The sequence below is a fragment of the Dermacentor silvarum genome, unplaced genomic scaffold (assembly GCF_013339745.2).
Source record: "Dermacentor silvarum isolate Dsil-2018 unplaced genomic scaffold, BIME_Dsil_1.4 Seq451, whole genome shotgun sequence".
Classification (NCBI taxonomy): Eukaryota; Metazoa; Arthropoda; class Arachnida; order Ixodida; family Ixodidae; genus Dermacentor; species Dermacentor silvarum.
In genome coordinates this window covers 15,323-34,607 of record NW_023606257.1, presented here as the reverse complement: position 1 = coordinate 34,607, position 19,285 = coordinate 15,323, and the positions used below count along the sequence as shown (strand labels likewise).

The 19,285-nt window shown below is 46.0% G+C and overlaps 1 protein-coding gene across 1 annotated transcript; it reads left to right on the top strand.

Moving 5' to 3' along the window:
- The first annotated feature begins 9,568 nt into the window (after positions 1–9,568).
- LOC125941841 (uncharacterized) lies at positions 9,569–17,723 on the top strand. Its single transcript, XM_049659698.1, has 2 exons — positions 9,569–9,878; positions 16,643–17,723. Exons 1-2 carry the CDS (start codon positions 9,840–9,842, stop codon positions 17,618–17,620), a joined length of 1,017 nt encoding a protein of 338 aa, XP_049515655.1. The 5' UTR covers positions 9,569–9,839; the 3' UTR covers positions 17,621–17,723.
- The last annotated feature ends 1,562 nt before the right edge of the window (positions 17,724–19,285 follow it).

Sequence of the window (19,285 nt, the reverse complement as noted above, 5' to 3'; positions counted from 1 at the left end):
TCGTCTATGATCGGCCTCTGAAAAGAGGCCGCACCGAAGCAACATTCCAGTTCTCCTTTCGGAGCAACACCCCAGCATTCCCCAAGTACCATGTAGTCCATAGTGAGAACAACACACCCGTGAGAAAACTGTCTCCTTTCCTGGTGGCCAAGTGCCTAAAAGACAAAATTGGACCGACATACAAAGCCTCAAAAATGTCTAGCGGGGACCTCCTCCTAGAACTAAATGACAAAGACCAAGTACAAAAGCTCTCGGAACTTACCAGTATTGGCGATGCCACAGTTACAATTTCAGCCCACAGAACTCTAAATACAAGCAGGGGTGTGATATCCGAGGAGGACTTCCTTGGTTTGAGCGATAAGGAACTGCTGGAGGGTTTCCAGGAACAAAACGTGACCAAAGTACAAAGGATTGTCATCCGCAGAAATGATCAAGAAATTCCGACAAAACATGTCATACTCACCTTTGGAACAAGCGAAATGCCTACCTCTCTAAACGCAGGGTACGTAAAAGTAAATGTAAGACCATATATCCCGAACCCCCGACGATGTTTCAAGTGTCAAAGGTTTGGACATGCTTCACACGCATGCCGAGGACAAACAACCTGTGCTAAATGCAGTTCCAATGACCATCAATCTGACAATTGCACTTCTTCTCTACACTGTGTCAACTGCAAAGGGGACCATCCAGCCTACTCGCGGTCCTGCCCTTGCTGGAAAAAAGAAAAGGAAGTAATTGCACTAACTGTGAAAGAAAAAATCTCGTTCTATGAAGCAAGAAAGCGACTGTCTTATCTTTCTAGAAGAAGTTATGCCGAAGTGACGCAGGTGGGGGCAGCGTCACAGAGGCCTCGGGAGTCCTCCGAGCCCACGCACAGTGGTACCGCAGTGACCCCTCCTGCCCCCGTGGTGGCAGCAGCCAGTGCTGCTCCATCCTCTTCGAAGGGCCCGCAGACGCCAGTCCCGCTGGGCCCTAAACTCAATCGAACTCCACGGCCCGAGACACGTGTCCCGGCGCCCACCTCTCGATCCTCCAGCGCCTCTGAGAGAGCGATGGAGGTCGACGCAAAAACCACGGTGTCATTGACGCCGAAGGACAAGCGCTCTCTCGAGCGCGCAAAGAGGGACAAAGTCCCAATAACCACACTATTTAAGAAAGTGATACCCTAAGGGTTATTGCTCCTTTGTATTAGCCTTCTCCACATCCATGTCACCTAACACCTTATATCTTATTCAATCGTAATGAAATTTTTTATCTTTCAGTTTCACAATGGCTTTTATTATCCACTGGAACTGCAGAGGTCTATTACGCAACTTAGGTGACATCAAAGACATGCTAAGTAACTTCTCTCCTGCGGCCTTGTGCTTGCAGGAAACAAACCTTGGCGAAAAACATAAAAATTTTTTAAAAGGCTTCACTGTGGTACGGCGCGACCGTACCCAGGCGAGCCGGCTTTCGGGTGGTGTAGCCATTGTTCTGCAGGCAGGTATCGCAGCTAGAGAAGTTACCATTAACAGTCACATAGAAGCTGTTGCTGTCACCATTTTAGCGCACAAAACCATCACCATTTGTTCGCTATACATTCCACCACAATCACATTTTACCGTAAAAGACCTAGAGTTAATTTTAAACCAGCTACCTCAACCTTTTTTAATCGCGGGTGATTTTAACGCACATAACACGCTATGGGGTAGTAAAACAAACGACACCAGGGGACAAACACTTGAAGATTTTATCCTTGCAAATGACGTATGCCTCTTAAACACCTGTGCTGCAACCTACTGCTCTCCAAGCACAGGAGCTATGAGCTGTCTGGATCTAGCACTGTGCTCTCCGTCTCTCTATAGTGATTTCCACTGGAGTATTATAGATAATCCCTATGGTAGTGACCATATGCCTGCAATCATAAAACCAACATCCAAGCTACCTATCCTACCTTCTAGACCACCCCGTTGGAAACTTCATCTTGCAAATTGGCCTCTCTTCACCGAAAAAGCTAGTCTAGACAAACTGATCTTAGATGACCTAAGCATAGACGAAGCGAATGAGAGGATTACTACTTGCATAGTTGCTGCGGCGGAAGAGGCTATTCCCAAATCTTCAGGATTCTTAAGAAAAAAACTAAAACCCTGGTGGACAAACGAATGCACAGAAGCTAAAAAATTGCAAAACAAAGCGTGGGGTATTTTCCGAAGGTACCCAACCCTAGATAATCTGTTATCATTCAAAAAAGCGAAAGCAAAGGCGAGGTATATCCGTAGGCAAGCAGAACGAAATTCATGGAAAAACTATATCTCATCGATTAACAGTTCAATAACATCCAAGAGAATGTGGGATCAGGTTCACAAGTTTAGGGGCGACTATGCTTCCTACACGATCCCCGTACTCTCAACTCCAGGCACGCAAACAAGTCTACAGGAACAAGCAGACATATTAGGCCAACACTTCTACACTATATCTAGCTCGGCAAACTATTCCGCAACATTTCTTAAACACAAACAGTCCGCAGAAAAGCAAAAGCTCCCGACAACGGGAAGTTCAGACAGACCGTTTAATGTCCCTTTAACGCTCCATGAAATAAACAGAGTGATCTCTTCGGGTAAGAAAACAGCACCGGGTCCTGACAAAATACATTACACTATGCTGGGCCACCTGTCCCAGAAAGCCGTGGAGGCCTTATTGCGTTTTTTCAACATGATCTGGAAAACGGGTAAAATGCCTGCAGAGTGGAAAAAGGCCATTATTGTTCCCTTCTTAAAAGCGGGAAAGTCACCAAATACTCCCAGCAGCTATAGACCTATAGCACTAACAAGTTGTCTCGCAAAATCGTACGAGAGCATAATAAATATAAGGCTAACATACGTTCTTGAAACAGATAACTTACTCGATACTCACCAGTGTGGTTACAAGAAAGGCTGCTCAACAACTGACCATCTTGTCCGTCTTGAACATACCATACGTGAGGCATTCCTTTACAAACAGCACTGCCTAGCGGTATTTTTCGACCTGGAAAAAGCTTACGACACCACATGGAGGTATGGCATTTTACAAGATCTAGCTACACTAGGAATACGTGGCAGGATGCTGAACTGTCTGGCCGATTTTCTGTCAAACCGAACATTTCAAGTCCGTCTGGGCGCAACACTGTCCCGAGTCTTTGTTCAAGAAAATGGCGTCCCACAGGGTTGCGTATTAAGCACCACTCTTTTCGTGGTGAAGATGAATTCCATAAATTCGGTTATACCGTCCAACATTATGCACTCTTTATACGTCGACGACCTTCAGATTGCATGCCGTGCCTCGGGAATGTCTACATGCGAAAGGCAAACCCAGATAACAATAAACAAGCTGACGCAATGGGCCGATAAAAATGGATTTCGCTTTTCTACACAAAAAACTGTGGCAGTCGTGTTTTCACAAAAAAGGGGGCTATACCCGGACCCAGTTCTCAAAATAAACCAAAGCCCATTACCGGTTAAGCACGAACAAAAGTTCTTAGGAATCATTTTTGATAGCAAATTAAACTTCATCGCTCACATTAACAGCGTAAAAACTAAGGCAAACAAAGCGCTTAACATCCTGAAGGTCCTATCACGTAAACATTGGGGCGCCGATCGAACGTGCCTGTTACGTATTTACCGCTCTGTCGTGCGCAGCATTCTTGACTACGGTGCCCGCAGGGGCGTCTGCGTCGGCAGGCGTTTGGTGTGTGGCGACACCACGGACCCGAGCACACGAGGGTTGGACCCTCCCGCGTGTAGCCGTGCGTGGCTTAGCCGTGTCCGGGGAAAGGGGGATCCTGGGGGTTGAGCTGATGCCGGGTGTTTGGACCTTTAAGGCCCCTCGGCGGAGGCAACACATCCCTTTGGCCTCTGCTTCACGTAGACGGCACCCCCGGACTGACCCACCCGGGGGGAATCGGTAGTTGCCCTTTCCTGTCCTTCTCTCCCAATCTTCGTCTTTCTCTTTCACTTTCAATCTTTCCTGTCCTCTCTTTATTTTCCTTTTACTTCCGATTTCATGGGCAGCAAGGGTTAACCTTGTGCATTATATCCAGCCTTGGGTATAGGTATTTGGTTATAGTGGGGATGCACCGTTGGCGTGCACAGAACTGAATAGTTTGTCCTGTGTCGTCCCCTAGTTGGGCTCCATGGTGGGTGGCGGCCATCCCTGCCGAATATAGGAATCTCTTAATGGAATCCAATTTCCCCCCACTACCTGATCGCTCCCTCAAGAGGGGGCGCACCGATGAAAGCTTCAATTTTTTCATGCAGCCGAAAGAAATATTCCCAAAGTACCACGTAATCCACAGTCAGCATGAAACCAAGACAGTCCGCACAATATCTCCTTTTGTTGTGTCAAAATCTTTGACAGAATCGCTCGGCCCAGGCTACAAAGTAACTAAGATGGGAAGCGGCGACCTTCTTCTTGAAGTTCGAGACAAGACCCTGTACAGCAAATTAACAAAACTCATTGCTTTTGGAGACATTCCCGTATCAGTGGGCCCACACAGATCATTGAACACTGTCCGCGGTGTCATCTCTGAAGATGACCTAATTGACCTTAGTGAGAGCGAGCTACTCGAGGGGTGGCAAGATCAGAATGTAGTAAAAGTACAAAGAATAACCATCAGGCGCGATGACAAGCAAATCCCGACGAAACACATAATCATTACCTTTGGAACAAGTAACCTACCAGACTCAATAGAAACTGGATACTGCAAACTCCGTGTACGGCCATACATCCCGAATCCGCGCCGATGCTTCAAGTGTCAGCGGTTCGGGCATGGTTCGCAAACCTGCCGAGGGCGCACCACCTGTGCAAAATGTGCATCCAATGAGCACCTATCTGACTCCTGCACTTTCACCACCCGCTGTGCTAACTGTGACGGAGATCACCCCGCGTACTCCCGTTCATGTCCGTCTTGGAAAAAAGAGAAGCAAATCATTGAACTCAAAATCAAATTTAATCTGTCGTTCTAAGAAGCACGCAAGCGTTTCTCTATGCATAACCAGTCTAGTCCGTCCTACACCGATTTGGCGCGCCGGGGGGCAGCGCCACGTCATTCGGCGGCCGCTCAAGTCACACGGAGTGTGACGGCAGCCACACCATCAGCCCCCCCGGCTGGAGCAGCCAGCGCTGTTCCGCCCCCTGCTAAGGAGGGCCAGCAGACCCGCGGGCCTGCCGGACCCAGGGCCACTGCCCGTGCAGATAGGCCCGAAACCCCCGCAAACGTGCCCGCTGAGCGGGCACTATCCACCGCCTCAGATGAGGTGATGGATACACGAAAAACACCGGCGTCTCAGACGCCCAAAGAACGGCGCAGCTCCCTCGAGCGCGCCGGGAAGAAAGGGAAAACCCCCATCACGGGGCCTGGAAAGGCCTCGTGAGCTAGCTTAATTTACCTCTCAGACACACAGCACAAAACACATATAAATTGGATACACAGATACTGCAGTGGAATGTTAGAGGTTTACTCCACAATCTTGATGACATTCAGGAACTCCTTCACAAGTTTAATCCAAGGGTGCTGTGTGTCCAAGAAACCCATCTTAATTCTTCTCATGCGAACTTTCTCCGGCAGTATGCCATTTACCGAAAAGACCGCAACGACGCCCTTGTCTCGTCGGGCGGTGTGGCCATAATAGTAGATAGAGGTGTTGCTTGCCGGCAAATACAGCTTAAAACGCCTCTAGAGGCAGTTGCTGTCCGTACAGTACTATTTAATAAGATGATCACAATTACCTCTTTATACATCCCCCCAAACTACCACCTGTCAAAAACAGAATTTCACAGTTTTATCTGTGAACTGCCCGAGCCTTATATTGTCGTGGGCGATTTTAATGCACACCACACCCTTTGGGGAGATCGTCGCTGTGATGCTAGAGGGCGCCTAGTAGAAAGCTTCCTCCTCTCTACAGGTGCATGCTTACTAAATAAAAAAGAGCCTACATTTTACAGCATGGCAAACAAAACATATTCATCTATCGATTTAAGCCTTGCATCTAGCACGCTCGTACCATACCTAGAGTGGAACGTGATTAAGAATCCATATGGGAGCGACCATTTTCCCATTGTCATAAAATTAACAAAAGCAGATGAGTGCTCTCCACGGGTCCCCCATTGGAAAGTCGAGTCAGCCGACTGGAAGCGTTATAAAGAACTCACGCGCATGAACTGGGAAGACATCTCTACACTTCCTATCGATGATGCAGTGGCGTATTTGACAGCGTTTATTGTTGATGCGGCGTCAATATGTATCCCCGAAACAAATGGATCGCCTTCTAAACGACGTGTTCCCTGGTGGAATGATGAATGTAGAGAAGCACGAAAAAAACAAAATAAGGCTTGGAATCACCTCCGTGACTCTCCGACTACAGAGAATCTTATCAGCTTCAAGAAAATAAAATCTGAAGGAAGAAGAACACGCCGCCGTGCCAAAAGGAAAAGCTGGCAGAGATACATCTCTAGCATAAATTCTTATACAGATGAAAGAAAAGCTTGGACAAGGGTAAACAAGATAAAAGGTCGTGAAACTCATCCTCTACCATTAGTGAATACACAAGGAGACACTCTTGAGGCCCAAGCTGATTCTCTAGGGGAACATTTTGAATACATTTCCAGTTCATCCCATTATTCAGATACATTCCTGAGACACAAGCGACAAGCAGAGCGACTGCCTCTGGATCGGAAAGGAGAAAGAAATGAACCTTACAACCGTCCGTTTAACATGGCAGAATTTCAGGCTGCACTAAATTGTTGTAATAATCGGCCCCCGGAAACGATCGAATAGTTTACGAGATGATAAAACACTTACACCCCGAAGCACACAAAACACTCCTATCGCTTTTCAACGCCATTTTCTCTGCCAGCTATATTCCGTCCGCCTGGAAGGAAGCAATCATAATACCTATTCTTAAAGAAGGCAAGGACCCGTGTTCGGCCAGCAGCTATAGGCCTATAGCCCTGACAAGCTGCTTATGCAAACTCTTTGAGAAAATGGTAAATCGACGCCTGATCCATTATCTTGAAATCAACAAAATAATAGACCCCTTGCAGTGCGGTTTTAGGGAGGGTAGATCCACAACTGATCACCTTGTCCGCATCGAGGCGAATATCCGAGATGCCTTCGTGCACAAACAGTTTTTATTATCGGTATTTTTAGATATGGAGAAAGCATATGACACAACTTGGCGTTTTGGAATTCTCCTTGATCTGGCTGGAATGGGAGTCCGAGGCAACCTGTTGAACGTGATTCAAAGCTATCTATCTAACCGCACGTTCCGTGTTAGGGTTGGCAATATCCTAATCTCGTCCATTTACTCAAGAAACAGGTGTACCTCAAGGTGGTGTGCTGAGCTGTACTCTCTTCGTTGTGAAAATGAACTCGCTCCACACTGTCGTACCTCGTACAATGTTTTATTCCGTGTATGTGGATGACGTGCAAATAGGTTTTAGATCATGTAACATTTCTATCTGTGAGCGACATGTTCAGCTTGGGTTAAACAAAGTATGTAAATGGGCTGACGAGAATGGATTTAAACTGAACCCTCAAAAAAGCACTTGCGTTCTTTTCTCGAACAAGAGAGGTATACTACCTGACCCCTGTATTCATCTTAATGGACAGCGGCTATCTGTGAGCCATGAACATAAATTTTTAGGCCTCATTTTAGATTCTAAATTAACATTTATCCCCCATTTGAAATATCTGAAAGCGAAGTGTTTGAAGACAATGAATCTACTGAAGCTATTGTCCCGGACATCATGGGGAAGCGATAGGAGATGCCTTTTGAGCCTCTACAAAAGTCTCATAAGGTCGCGCCTCGACTACGGAGCTATAGTATATAATTCCGCTGCACCCAGTGCTTTGAAGATGCTAGATTCCGTTCACCACTTAGGCATCCGACTTGCTACAGGTGCCTTCAGGACTAGTCCTGTAGAAAGCCTGTACGTTGAATCAAACGAGTGGTCACTACATCTCCAAAGGACTTACTTAAGTTTTGCCTACGCCCTTAAGGTTGAATCAGATAGCCAGCATCCATGTCATTCTACCATTCGCGACTTGTCCACGGCCAGGCTGTTCCGTAACCGCCCCGGCCACTAGGCCTCCTCTGTCACACCGGTTGGAAGCACTTTCAGAAGAAACAGGCGTCCCTCTTCTAAAGAATGTCCTAATGCCTCCTACTAGGCTTCCACCACCTTGGGAGTGGCAGACCATCCAGTACGATATCTCTTTCGTAGAAATATCAAAATGGGCACCTGAAGCACACATACATTCGCATTTTCTTGGACTTCGGGAGAAGTATTCTTGCAGTGAATTTTATACGGACGCCTCCAAATCGTTTACTGGTGTTGCTTACGCAGCTTTGGGACCGTCTCTTTCAGTGTCCGGGGCACTAAATCCACATACAAGTATTTTTACAGCAGAAGCATACGCAATCCTTTCAGCAGTCAAACACATAAAACAAATGAATATTACAAAAGCAATTGTGTTCACAGACTCATTGAGCGTCGTTAGAGCTCTAATGAGTCTACGAAAACACAAGAATTCAGTTTATAACGAACTGTACAGCTTGATATGCTCAGCTTACAAGGACAACCAAGTAATCATAATATGCTGGGTACCTGGCCATAGAGGCATTAAAGGCAACGTAGCTGCAGACGAAAAGTGCCACTTCAGTAGTCTTTGAACATACGAATAGAAACATAGCCATCCCTTCCACTGACCTAAAGCCTTTCTTGCGCCATGAATTACGAAAATATTGGCAAAGGCAGTGGGATAATCAAGTGCAAAATAAGCTACATGAAATCAAGCCAAGAATTGGGAGATGGATATCTCAGAAAACAACAAGACACAAGGAAGTGCTTCTTTGCAGGTTAAGGATAGGACATACCTATGGAACACACTCGTATCTCCTTACAGGAAGTGATCCTCCGACATGTGATAGGTGTGGCGACATACTTACAGTTCTCCATGTCCTTATCCAGTGCCCAGAAATAGAAGCTCAACGTAAAAAGTACTTTTATCCCGCGTATCGTGAGTACACCCCCCTTCACCCAGCATTCTTTCTTAGCCATGAGCCGCTTTTTGATTTTAATGCCGTCTTAAAGTTTTTAGCAGATGTAAACACGTTACAAGTCATCTGGCCAGGGTATCTGTAGCGCAGTCTCGACTTGCAGGCTGCAGCTGCAGTGCAAAAACATTTTACAGCACGTGCCTCTCAGTCCTTGATTTCAAGGACCTCGTGAGGCAATAGTGCTATTGCATATACTTTATTATGTCACCGCTTTGTAACGAAACCTTTACGCTCATACCTCACATCATTAGTTTTTTGTCATTATTTTAACGCTCATATATTTTACGCAATTTATAGCGATTTGTTTTAGGCCTCTTTACAGCCACCTTTTATGTACCATTTGCATCCTACTGTCCACTCCATCCATAATGCATTCAGAACCCATCACCATGTGTCATGGCGCTCTTTGGCCATAGCTGGCCCTTGCGCCATTAAACACTACACATCATCATTCTTGACTACGGTTGCATAGTTTATGGGTCAGCAAGGCAGTCATACATCAAACGTCTTGATCCCACACACAACCACGGACTACGCTTAGCAACTGGCGCATACAGGACCTCCCCAATAGAAAGCCTGTATGCCGAGAGTAACGAACCCTGTTTGGAGCACCGAAGAGCTTTGCTCACAATCTCATACGTGCTTAGAATCACAGCTCTACCCAATCATATATGCCACACTATTGCTACCTACACCACAAACAGAATACACTATGCCAACAAACCACACAGCGTGAGACCACTTATCCTTCGATTTGAAGATATGTGCCAAAACTACAATATTCCGAGCGAGGCTCTCAAGGTCGCCGAAACACCGAATAGACTGCCCCCGTGGTATGATTTCGCACATTTTTGCGATTTTACCCTAACATGCCACAAGAAAAAAGAAACACCGCTTGAACACATAATGCAAGATTTCTTAGAATTACAAAATAAATACAATGACTACACCGAGTTTTACACTGACGGTTCCAAGACAAATGAACATGTTGGAAGCGCAGTTGTATCGGAATGCTGGGAAAATTGTCTTAGGTTGCCACAGTCTGCTTCAGTTTTTACAGCCGAAGTATATGCCCTGCTTATGGCCTTAGAAAAAATAGTAACAGAAGATTATAAAAAAGCGGTTGTCTACACAGATTCCCTTAGTTCACTTAATTCTCTCCATAGAAAATCAGAGTGCGAACCTTTTCTCGGCTGCATCCTGAGAATGCTCGGCAAATGTGAAAAGCACGGTAAAATAATTCGTCTCTGTTGGGTTCCAAGTCACGTGGGAATCCCGGGAAATGAAAAGGCGGACAAATGTGCAGCACTCACAGCCTGTAACAAAATTAGACAAATAAATCTTCCATTCAAGGACTGTGTCCGGGTGGTCCGTGCTGCGATCACCTCAAAGTGGCAACACGAGTGGGGCTGCCAAGTAAATAACAAACTACAAATAGTAAAAACCCATACTACAGGAGTGGAAGACATCTTATCACCAGGAACGTTTTATGGAAGTCATTCTATGTCGCATTCGCATCGGACACACACATCTCACACATAACTTTTTATTGAAAAATGAACAACAAACGGTTTCTGATCACTGCCAAGAATCCCTAACTGTGAATCACATTTTAATAACATGTCCGGCGTTGGAGGAAAAAAGACAGAAATATTTTATGAACTTTACAAAACACTAACACCACTTCATCCATCCCTGATCCTAGCTGAAAATTCACTTGTATCTCTAGACGATGTTTTTAACTTTTTAGATGAAACAGGGTTCTTAAACAAATTTTAAAGTAAATGATCTTTGTTGCTTGAAGCACTTTTATCAAATTATATATTTTCAACCTGTGCATGGCGCATCATAGCCTTAGTTGCTTTTGCGCCACAAAACCTTACATAACTAACTAACTAACTAACTGTGTGTACAGGAAACGCACTTAAAATCAACACATACAAACTTTCTCCGACACTATGTTACGTTTCGTAAAGACCGTGACGATGCTATCGCATCATCAGGCGGTGTTGCCATTATAATTCACAAAAGCATAGCATGTCAACATTTGCAGCTAAACACCCCTCGAAGCAGTGGCAGTTCGACTTGTTCTTCTGAACAAACTCATCACCATTTGCTCGCTTTACATTCCCCCACATTACCACATACACAAACATGAATTTCAGTCCCTTATAGACGAATTGCCAGAACCTTATCTTGTTCTTGGCGATTTCAATGCGCACAGCAGTCTGTGGGGCGACCTCTCGTATCGATGCGCGAGGTCGTCTTGTTGAAGAATTTCTTTCTCGTCTGGTGCGTGCCTCCTGAATAAAAAGGAACCTACATTTACTGTATTGCAAACAGAACATTTTCTTCTATTGATCTGAGCATAGCTTCCGCGTCTCTATTTTCTGAACTTAAATGGGAAGTCATCAAAAATCCTTACGGGAGCGATCATTTCCCAATACTACTTAGAACAACCAAAGAAAATGAGTCTTCACCACAAGCCCCTCGATGGAATGTTGGTACAGCCGATGGGAGAAATTTCAAACTCTTACTAGTAGCATCTCCTGGGCTGACATCTCTTCGTTAGGAATTGAGGCTGCTGTTGAGTATTTCACTACCTTCATAATTGATGCCGCCTCTAAATGCATATCCGAAATAAGTGGTGTGGTATGCAAACGCCGTGTCCCATGGTGGAACGACGAATGTAGGAACGCTCGTAAGAAACAGAACAAAGCGGGGGGTTGTTACGTGATTCTCCTACTGCGGAGAATCTTATAAATTTTAAGAAGGTAAAGTCCGAAGGCAGGAGAACGCGCCGACACGCCAGAAGAGAGAGCTGGCAGAAGTTTTTATCAGGTATAAAACTCGTATACAGATGAATCCAAAGTCTGGAACAGGGTAAATAAGGTAAGAGGACGACAAACATATTCACTCCCTTTGGTAAGCACACAGGGCGACAGCTTGGAAGACCAAGCGAACCTCCTGGGCGCACATTTTCAGCTAGTGTCCAGCTCATCGCACTATTCCGAAACGCCCCGCAGGGGCGTCTGCGTAAGCAGGCGTTTGGTGTGTTGCGACACCACGGACCCGAGCACATGAGGGTTGGCCCCTCCCGCGTGTAGCCGTGCGCAGCTTAGCCGTGTCCGGGGAAAAGAGGATCCTGGAGGTTGAGCCGATGCCGGGTGTTTGGACCTTTACGGCCCCTCGGTGGAGGCAACACACCTCTTTGGCCTCCGCTTCGCGTAGACGGCACCCCCGGACTGACCCACCCGGGGGAAATCGGTAGTCGCCTTTTCCTGTCTCTCTCTCCCCAATCTTCGTCTCTCTCTCACACTTTTTAGCCTGTCCTGTCTTCTACTTTCTTCCATTTACTTCCATTCTCCCTGGCGGCAAGGGTTAACCGTGTGTGGCTATCCTACCTTGGGTACACCATATTTGGTTATAGTAGCGGCGTACGACTGGCGTCGTGCAGACTTGTGTACAAGCTCTGCCGCGTCCCCTCGTTGGGCTCCGTGGTGGGTGGTCGGCGCTGTTGCCGAACATATACATCTCCTTATGGCAGCGCAAACCTCTGTCGTCTATGATCGGCCTCTGAAAAGAGGCCGCACCGAAGCAACGTTCCAGTTCTCCTTTCGGAGCAACACCCCAGCATTCCCCAAGTATCATGTAGTACATAGTGAAAACAACACACCCGTGAGAAAGCTGTCTCCTTTCCTGGTAGCCAAGTGCCTAAAAGACAAAATTGGACCGACATATAAAGCCTCAAAAATGTCTAGCGGGGACCTCCTCCTAGAACTAAATGACAAAGATCAAGTACAAAAGCTCTCAGAACTTACCAGTATTGGTGACGCCACAGTTACAATTTCAGCCCACAGAACTATAAACACAAGTAGAGGTGTGATATCCGAGGAGGACTTCCTTGGCTTGAGCGATGAGGAACTGCTGGAGGGTTTCCAGGAACAAAACGTGACCAAAGTACAAAGAATTGTCATCCGCAGAAACGATCAAGAAATCCCGACAAAACATGTAATACTCACCTTTGGAACAAGTGAAATGCCTACCTCTCTCAATGCAGGATATGTAAAAGTAAATGTCAGGCCATATATCCCGAACCCCTAGACGATGTTTCAAGTGTCAAAGGTTTGGACATGCTTCGCATGCATGCCGAGGACAAACAACCTGTGCTAAATGCAGCTCAAATGATCACCAATCTGACAATTGCACTTCTTCTCTACACTGTGTAAACTGCAAAGGGGACCATCCAGCGTACTCGCGGTCTTGCCCTTGCTGGAAGAAAGAAAAGGAAGTCATTGCCCTAACTGTGAAAGAAAAAATATCGTTCTATGAAGCAAGAAAGCGACTGTCTTACCTTTCGAGAAGAAGTTATGCCGAAGTGACGCAGGCGGGGGCAGCGTCACAGAGGCCTCAGGAGTCCTGCGGGCCCACACACAGTGGCCCTGCAGTGACCCCTCCCGCCCCCGTGGTGGAAGCAGTCAGCACTGCTCCATCCTCTTCGAAGGACCCGCGGACACCAGTCCCGCTGGGCCCTAAAATCAATCGAACCCCAAGGCCCGAGACACGTGTCTCGGCGCCCAACTCTCGGTCCTCCAGCGCCTCAGGGAGAGCGATGGAGGTCGACTCAAAAACCCCGGTGTCGTCGACGCCGAAAGACAAGCGCTCTCTCGAGCGCGCAAAGAGGGACAAAGTCCCAATAACCACGCTAATCAAGAAAGTAATAACCTAAAGGTTATCACTCCATTGTATTAGCCTTCTCTACATCTATGTCACCTAACATCTTATATCGTATTCAATCATAATGCCATTTTTTACCCTTCAGTTTTAAAATGGCTTTTATTATCCACTGGAATTGCAGAGGACTTTTACGCAACTTAGGTGACATCAAAGACATGCTAAGTAATTTCTCTCCTGTGGCCCTATGCTTGCAGGAAACAAACCTAGGCGAAAAGCATAAAAATTTCTTAAAAGGCTTCACTGTGGTACGACGCGACCGTACCCAGGCAAGCCGGCTTTCGGGTGGTGTAGCCATTGTTCTGCAGGGAGGTATTGCAGCCAGAGAAGTTGCCATTAGCAGTCACATAGAAGCCGTTGCTGTCACCATTTTAGCGCACAAAACCATCACCATTTGTTCGCTATACATTCCACCACAATCACATTTTACAGTAAGAGACCTAGAGTTAATTTTAAATCAGCTACCTGAACCTTTTTTAATAGTGGGTGATTTTAACGCACATAACACCTTATGGGGTAGCAAAACAAACGACACCAGGGGACAAACACTTGAAGATTTTATCCTAGCGAATGACATATGCCTTTTAAACACTGGTGCTACAACCTACTGCTCTCCAAGCACAGGAGCTATGAGCTGTCTGGATCTAGCACTGTGCTCTCCGTCTCTCTATAGTGATTTCCAATGGAATATTATAGATAATCCTTATAGTAGTGACCATATGCCTGCAATCATAAAACCAACCTCCAAGCTACCTACCCTACCTTCTAGACCACCCCGTTGGAAACTTCACCTTGCAAATTGGCCTCTCTTCACCGAAAAAGCTAGTCTAGATAAACTGACCTTAGATGACCTAAGCATAGACGAAGCGAATGAGAGGATTACTACCTGCATAGTTGCTGCGGCGGAAGAGGCTATTCCCCAATCTTCTGGATTCTTAAGGAAAAAACTAAAACCCTGGTGGACGAACGAATGCACAGAAGCAAAAAAATTCAAAACAAAGCGTGGGGCATCTTCCGAAGGTACCCAACCCAAGATAATCTGTTATCATTCAAAAAAGCGAAAGCAAAGGCGAGGTATATCCGTAGGCAAGCAGAACGAAATTCATGGAAAAATTATATCTCATCGATTAACAGCTCAATAACATCCAAGAGAATGTGGGACCAGGTTCACAAGTTTAGGGGCGACTATGCTCCCTACACGATTCCCGTACTCTCAACTCCAGGCACGCAAACAAGTCTTCAGGAACAAGCAAACATATTAGGCCAGCACTTCTACACCATATCTAGCTCGGCAAACTATTCCATAACATTTCTCAAACACAAACAGTCCGCAGAAAAACAAAAGCTTCCGACAACCGGAAGTTCAGATAGACCGTTCAATGCCCCTTTAACACTGCATGAAATAAACAGAGTAATCTCTTCGGGTAAGAAAACAGCACCGGGTCCTGACAAAATACATTACGCTATGCTGGCCCATTTGTCCCAGAAAGCGGCGGAGGCCTTGTTGCGTTTTTTAACACGATTTGGGAAACAGGTAAAATGCCTTCAGAGTGGAAAAAGGCTGTTATTGTTCCCTTCCTGAAGGCGGGAAAGTCACCAAACACACCTCACAGCTACAGACCTATAGCACTAACAAGTTGCCTCGCTAAATCATACGAAAGCATAATAAATATAAGACTAACATACGTTCTCGAAACAGATAACTTGCTAGATACTCACCAGTGTGGCTACAAGAAAGGGTGCTCAACAACTGACCATCTTGTTCGCCTTGAACATACCATACGTGAGGCATTCCTTTACAAACAGCACTGTCTAGCGGTGTTTTTCGACTTAGAAAAGGCATACGACACCACATGGAGGTATGGCATTTTACAAGATCTAGCAACACTAGGAATACGCGGCAGAATGCTCAACTGTCTGGCTGATTTTCTGACAAACCGAACATTTCAAGTCCGTCTGGGGGCAACACTGTCCCGCGTCTTCGTCCAAGAAAATGGCGTCCCACAGGGTTGCGTATTAAGCACCACTCTTTTCGTGGTGAAGATGAATTCGATAAATACAGTTATTCCGTCCAACATTATGTACTCTTTATACGTAGACGACCTTCAAATTGCATGCCGTGCCTCGGGTATGTCTACATGCGAAAGACAAACCCAGATAACAATAAACAAGTTGACGCAATGGGCCGATAAAAATGGATTTCGTTTTTCCACACAAAAAACTGTGGCAGTCGTGTTTTCACAAAAAGGGGGTTACACCCGGACCCAGTTCTCAAGTTAAATCAAAGCCCATTACCGGTCAAACACGAACAAAAGTTCTTAGGAATAATTTTCGACAGTAAACTAAACTTCATTGCCCACATTAACAGCATCAAAACTAAGGCAAACAAAGCGCTTAACATCCTGAAGGTCCTATCACGTAAACATTGGGGCGCCGACCGAACGTGCCTCTTACGTATTTACCGCTCTGTCGTGCGCAGCATTCTTGACTACGGTTGCATAGTTTACGGGTCAGCAAGGCAGTCGTACATCAAACGTCTTGATCCCACACACAACCACGGACTGCGCTTAGCAACTGGCGCGTACAGGACCTCCCCAATAGAAAGCCTGTATGCCGAGAGTAACGAACCCTGTTTGGAGCACCGAAGAGCTTTGCTCACAATTTCATACGTGCTTAGAATCACAGCTCTACCTAATCATATATGCCACACTCTTGTTACCTACACCACAAACAGAATACACTATGCCAACAAACCACACAGTGTGAGACCACTTATCCTTCGATTTGAAGATATGTGCCAAAAATACAATGTTCCGAGCGAAGCTCTCAAGGTCGCCGAAACACCGAATAGACTGCCCCCGTGGTATGATTTCGCACATTTTTGTGATTTTACTCTGACATGCCACAAGAAAAAAGAAACACCGCTTGAACACATAAGGCAAGATTTTTCACAATTACAAGAAAAATACAATGACTACACCGAGTTCTACACTGACGGTTCCAAGACAAAGCAACATGTTGGAAGCGCAGTCGTATCGGAACACTGGGAACACTGTCTTAGGTTACCACAGTTTGCTTCGGTTTTCACAGCCGAAGTATATGCCCTGCTCATGGCCTTAGAAAAAATAGTTACAGTAGAGTATAAAAAAGCAGTTGTCTACACAGATTCCCTCAGTTTACTTAATTCCCTCCATAGAAAATCAGAGTGCGAACCCTTTCTCGGCTACATCTTGAAAACGCTCGGCAAAAGTGAAAAACATGGTCAAGTAATTCGTCTCTGCTGGATTCCAAGCCACATGGGAATCCCGGGAAATGAAAAGGCGGACAAATGCGCAGCAATGGCTGGCCGTGAAAAAATTACAGAGATAAATCTTCCATTCAAGGACTGTGTCCGGGTGGTCCGTGCTGCGATCACCTCAAAGTGGCAACAGGATTGGGGCTGTCAAGAAAATAACAAGCTACAAATAGTAAAGCCCATACTGCAGGAGTGGAAGACATCATACCACCAGGAACGGTTCATGGAAGTCATTCTATGTCGCGTTCGCATCGGACACACACATCTCACGCATAACTTTTTATTGAAAAATGAAGAACAAGCGGTCTGTGACCAATGCCAAGAATTGCTAACTGTGAATCACATTTTAATAACATGTCCGGCGTTGGAGGAAAAAAGACAGAAATATTTTTATGAATTTTACAAAACACTAACACCACTTCATCCCTCCCTGATCCTAGCTGAAAATGCACTTGTATCTCTAGACAATGTTTTTAAGTTTTTAGATGAAACAGGTTTCTTAAACAAATTTTAACTAATGATCTTTGTTGCTTGAAGCACTTTCATCAAATTATATATTTTTTCATCCTGTGCATGGCGCATCATAGCCTTAGTTGCTTTTGCGCCATAAAACCTTACCTAACTAACTAACTAACTGAAATTAATGAGGTTTTCGGTGGTTGGAGAGTTGCGAAGCAATCCCCAAGCTTTGTTTTGGTTTTTGCGTGCTTTCTTACATTCATCGTTCCACCATGGGATGCGGCGCTTCTTGGTCAATCCGTTAGTTTGCGTAATAGATCTCGTAGCAGCGTCAATAATAAAGCATGTTAGATAAGCCACAGCATCGTCTACATTAAAATCAGCAATGTCATCGCCACATAAACATGTAAGCTCTCGGAACAGTTGCCAGTTGGCCGAGTCCACGTTCCATCGAGGAAAACTTGGCAAGCATCCATCTTGTTTTGTTGAGTTTAACATAATAGGGAAGTGGTCGCTCCCTAAGTGGTTCTTGAGAACAGACCACTCCAGGTACGGTATTAGTGTACTCGATACTATACTTAAGTCAATGGATGAGTATGTGTTATGTGTAACGCTGAAATACGTTGGCTCCTTCTGGTTAAGTATAGCTGTACCTGAAGAAAACAGAAAGTTTTCAATTAGGCGCCCTCTCGCATCGCAACGAGAGTCTCCCTACAAAGTGTTAAGTGCATTTAAATCTCCGACCACTATATATGGCGGCGGAAGTTCATCTATGTAATTTTGAAACTGTGTCTTGGAAAGTTGATAGCAAGGGGGGATGTAAATCGAACTAACCGTGACTAGTTTACCAAACAGTACTGCTCGGGCAGCAACTGCTTAAAGGGAAGCTCGGAGGTTTAATTGTTGACAGGCAACACCTTTATCGACAATTATAGCGGCACCGCCCGACGAGGCGGTAGCGTCGTCACTGTCTTTGCGAAAAACGGCGTATTGCCTTAAAAAGTTGGTGTTTCCTGATTTCAGATGCGTCTCTTGGACACACAGCACCCTCGGACTATATTTATGAAGGAGCTCTTTAACGTCATCGAGGTTATGGAGAAGTCCCCTAACGTTCCATTGCAATATTTGCGTGTCCATATTGAGAAAGTGGTTTGTGCTGTGTGTTAAGGGACTGTAAATTAGCTTACAGAGCCCTTGTCGGGCCCTGTGATGCGGGGTTTTTCTTTTTTGGAGCGATCGCGAGATTCGCGGAGCTCCTTAGGCGCTGGCGGCGCCGTCTGACCGGTTGTTGTGTCCATCGGCTCTTGCGAGGCGCTGGACACGCGCTCTTGCGAGTGCGGTGTTTGACGTGAGGGCCTCGCCTCGATGGACGAGACCTTTGAGGCCACGAGCCCGGAGGTCGATGGCCCCTTCTTGTGAGATGACGGAGCAGTGGTAGCCGCAACCGCCGAGGGGGCGGATGGCGTCACCGCCGGCTCACTACGTGTGAGCCGGACAGCAGCCGAAAGACCGTTGTGACGCTGCCCCCTGACGCGCCACATCGCCAAAGCTGGTTTTAGACAGGTAGGTCACCCGCCTTCGTGCCTCTTTAAATGAAATATTCTCTTTCACTTTTATAGTTACAATTTCCTTTTCTTTTCTCCAGGACGGGCAGGACCGCGAGTATGCGGTGTGCTCCCCATCACAGTTCACACAGTGGACAGAGTTTTCACAGGATTCA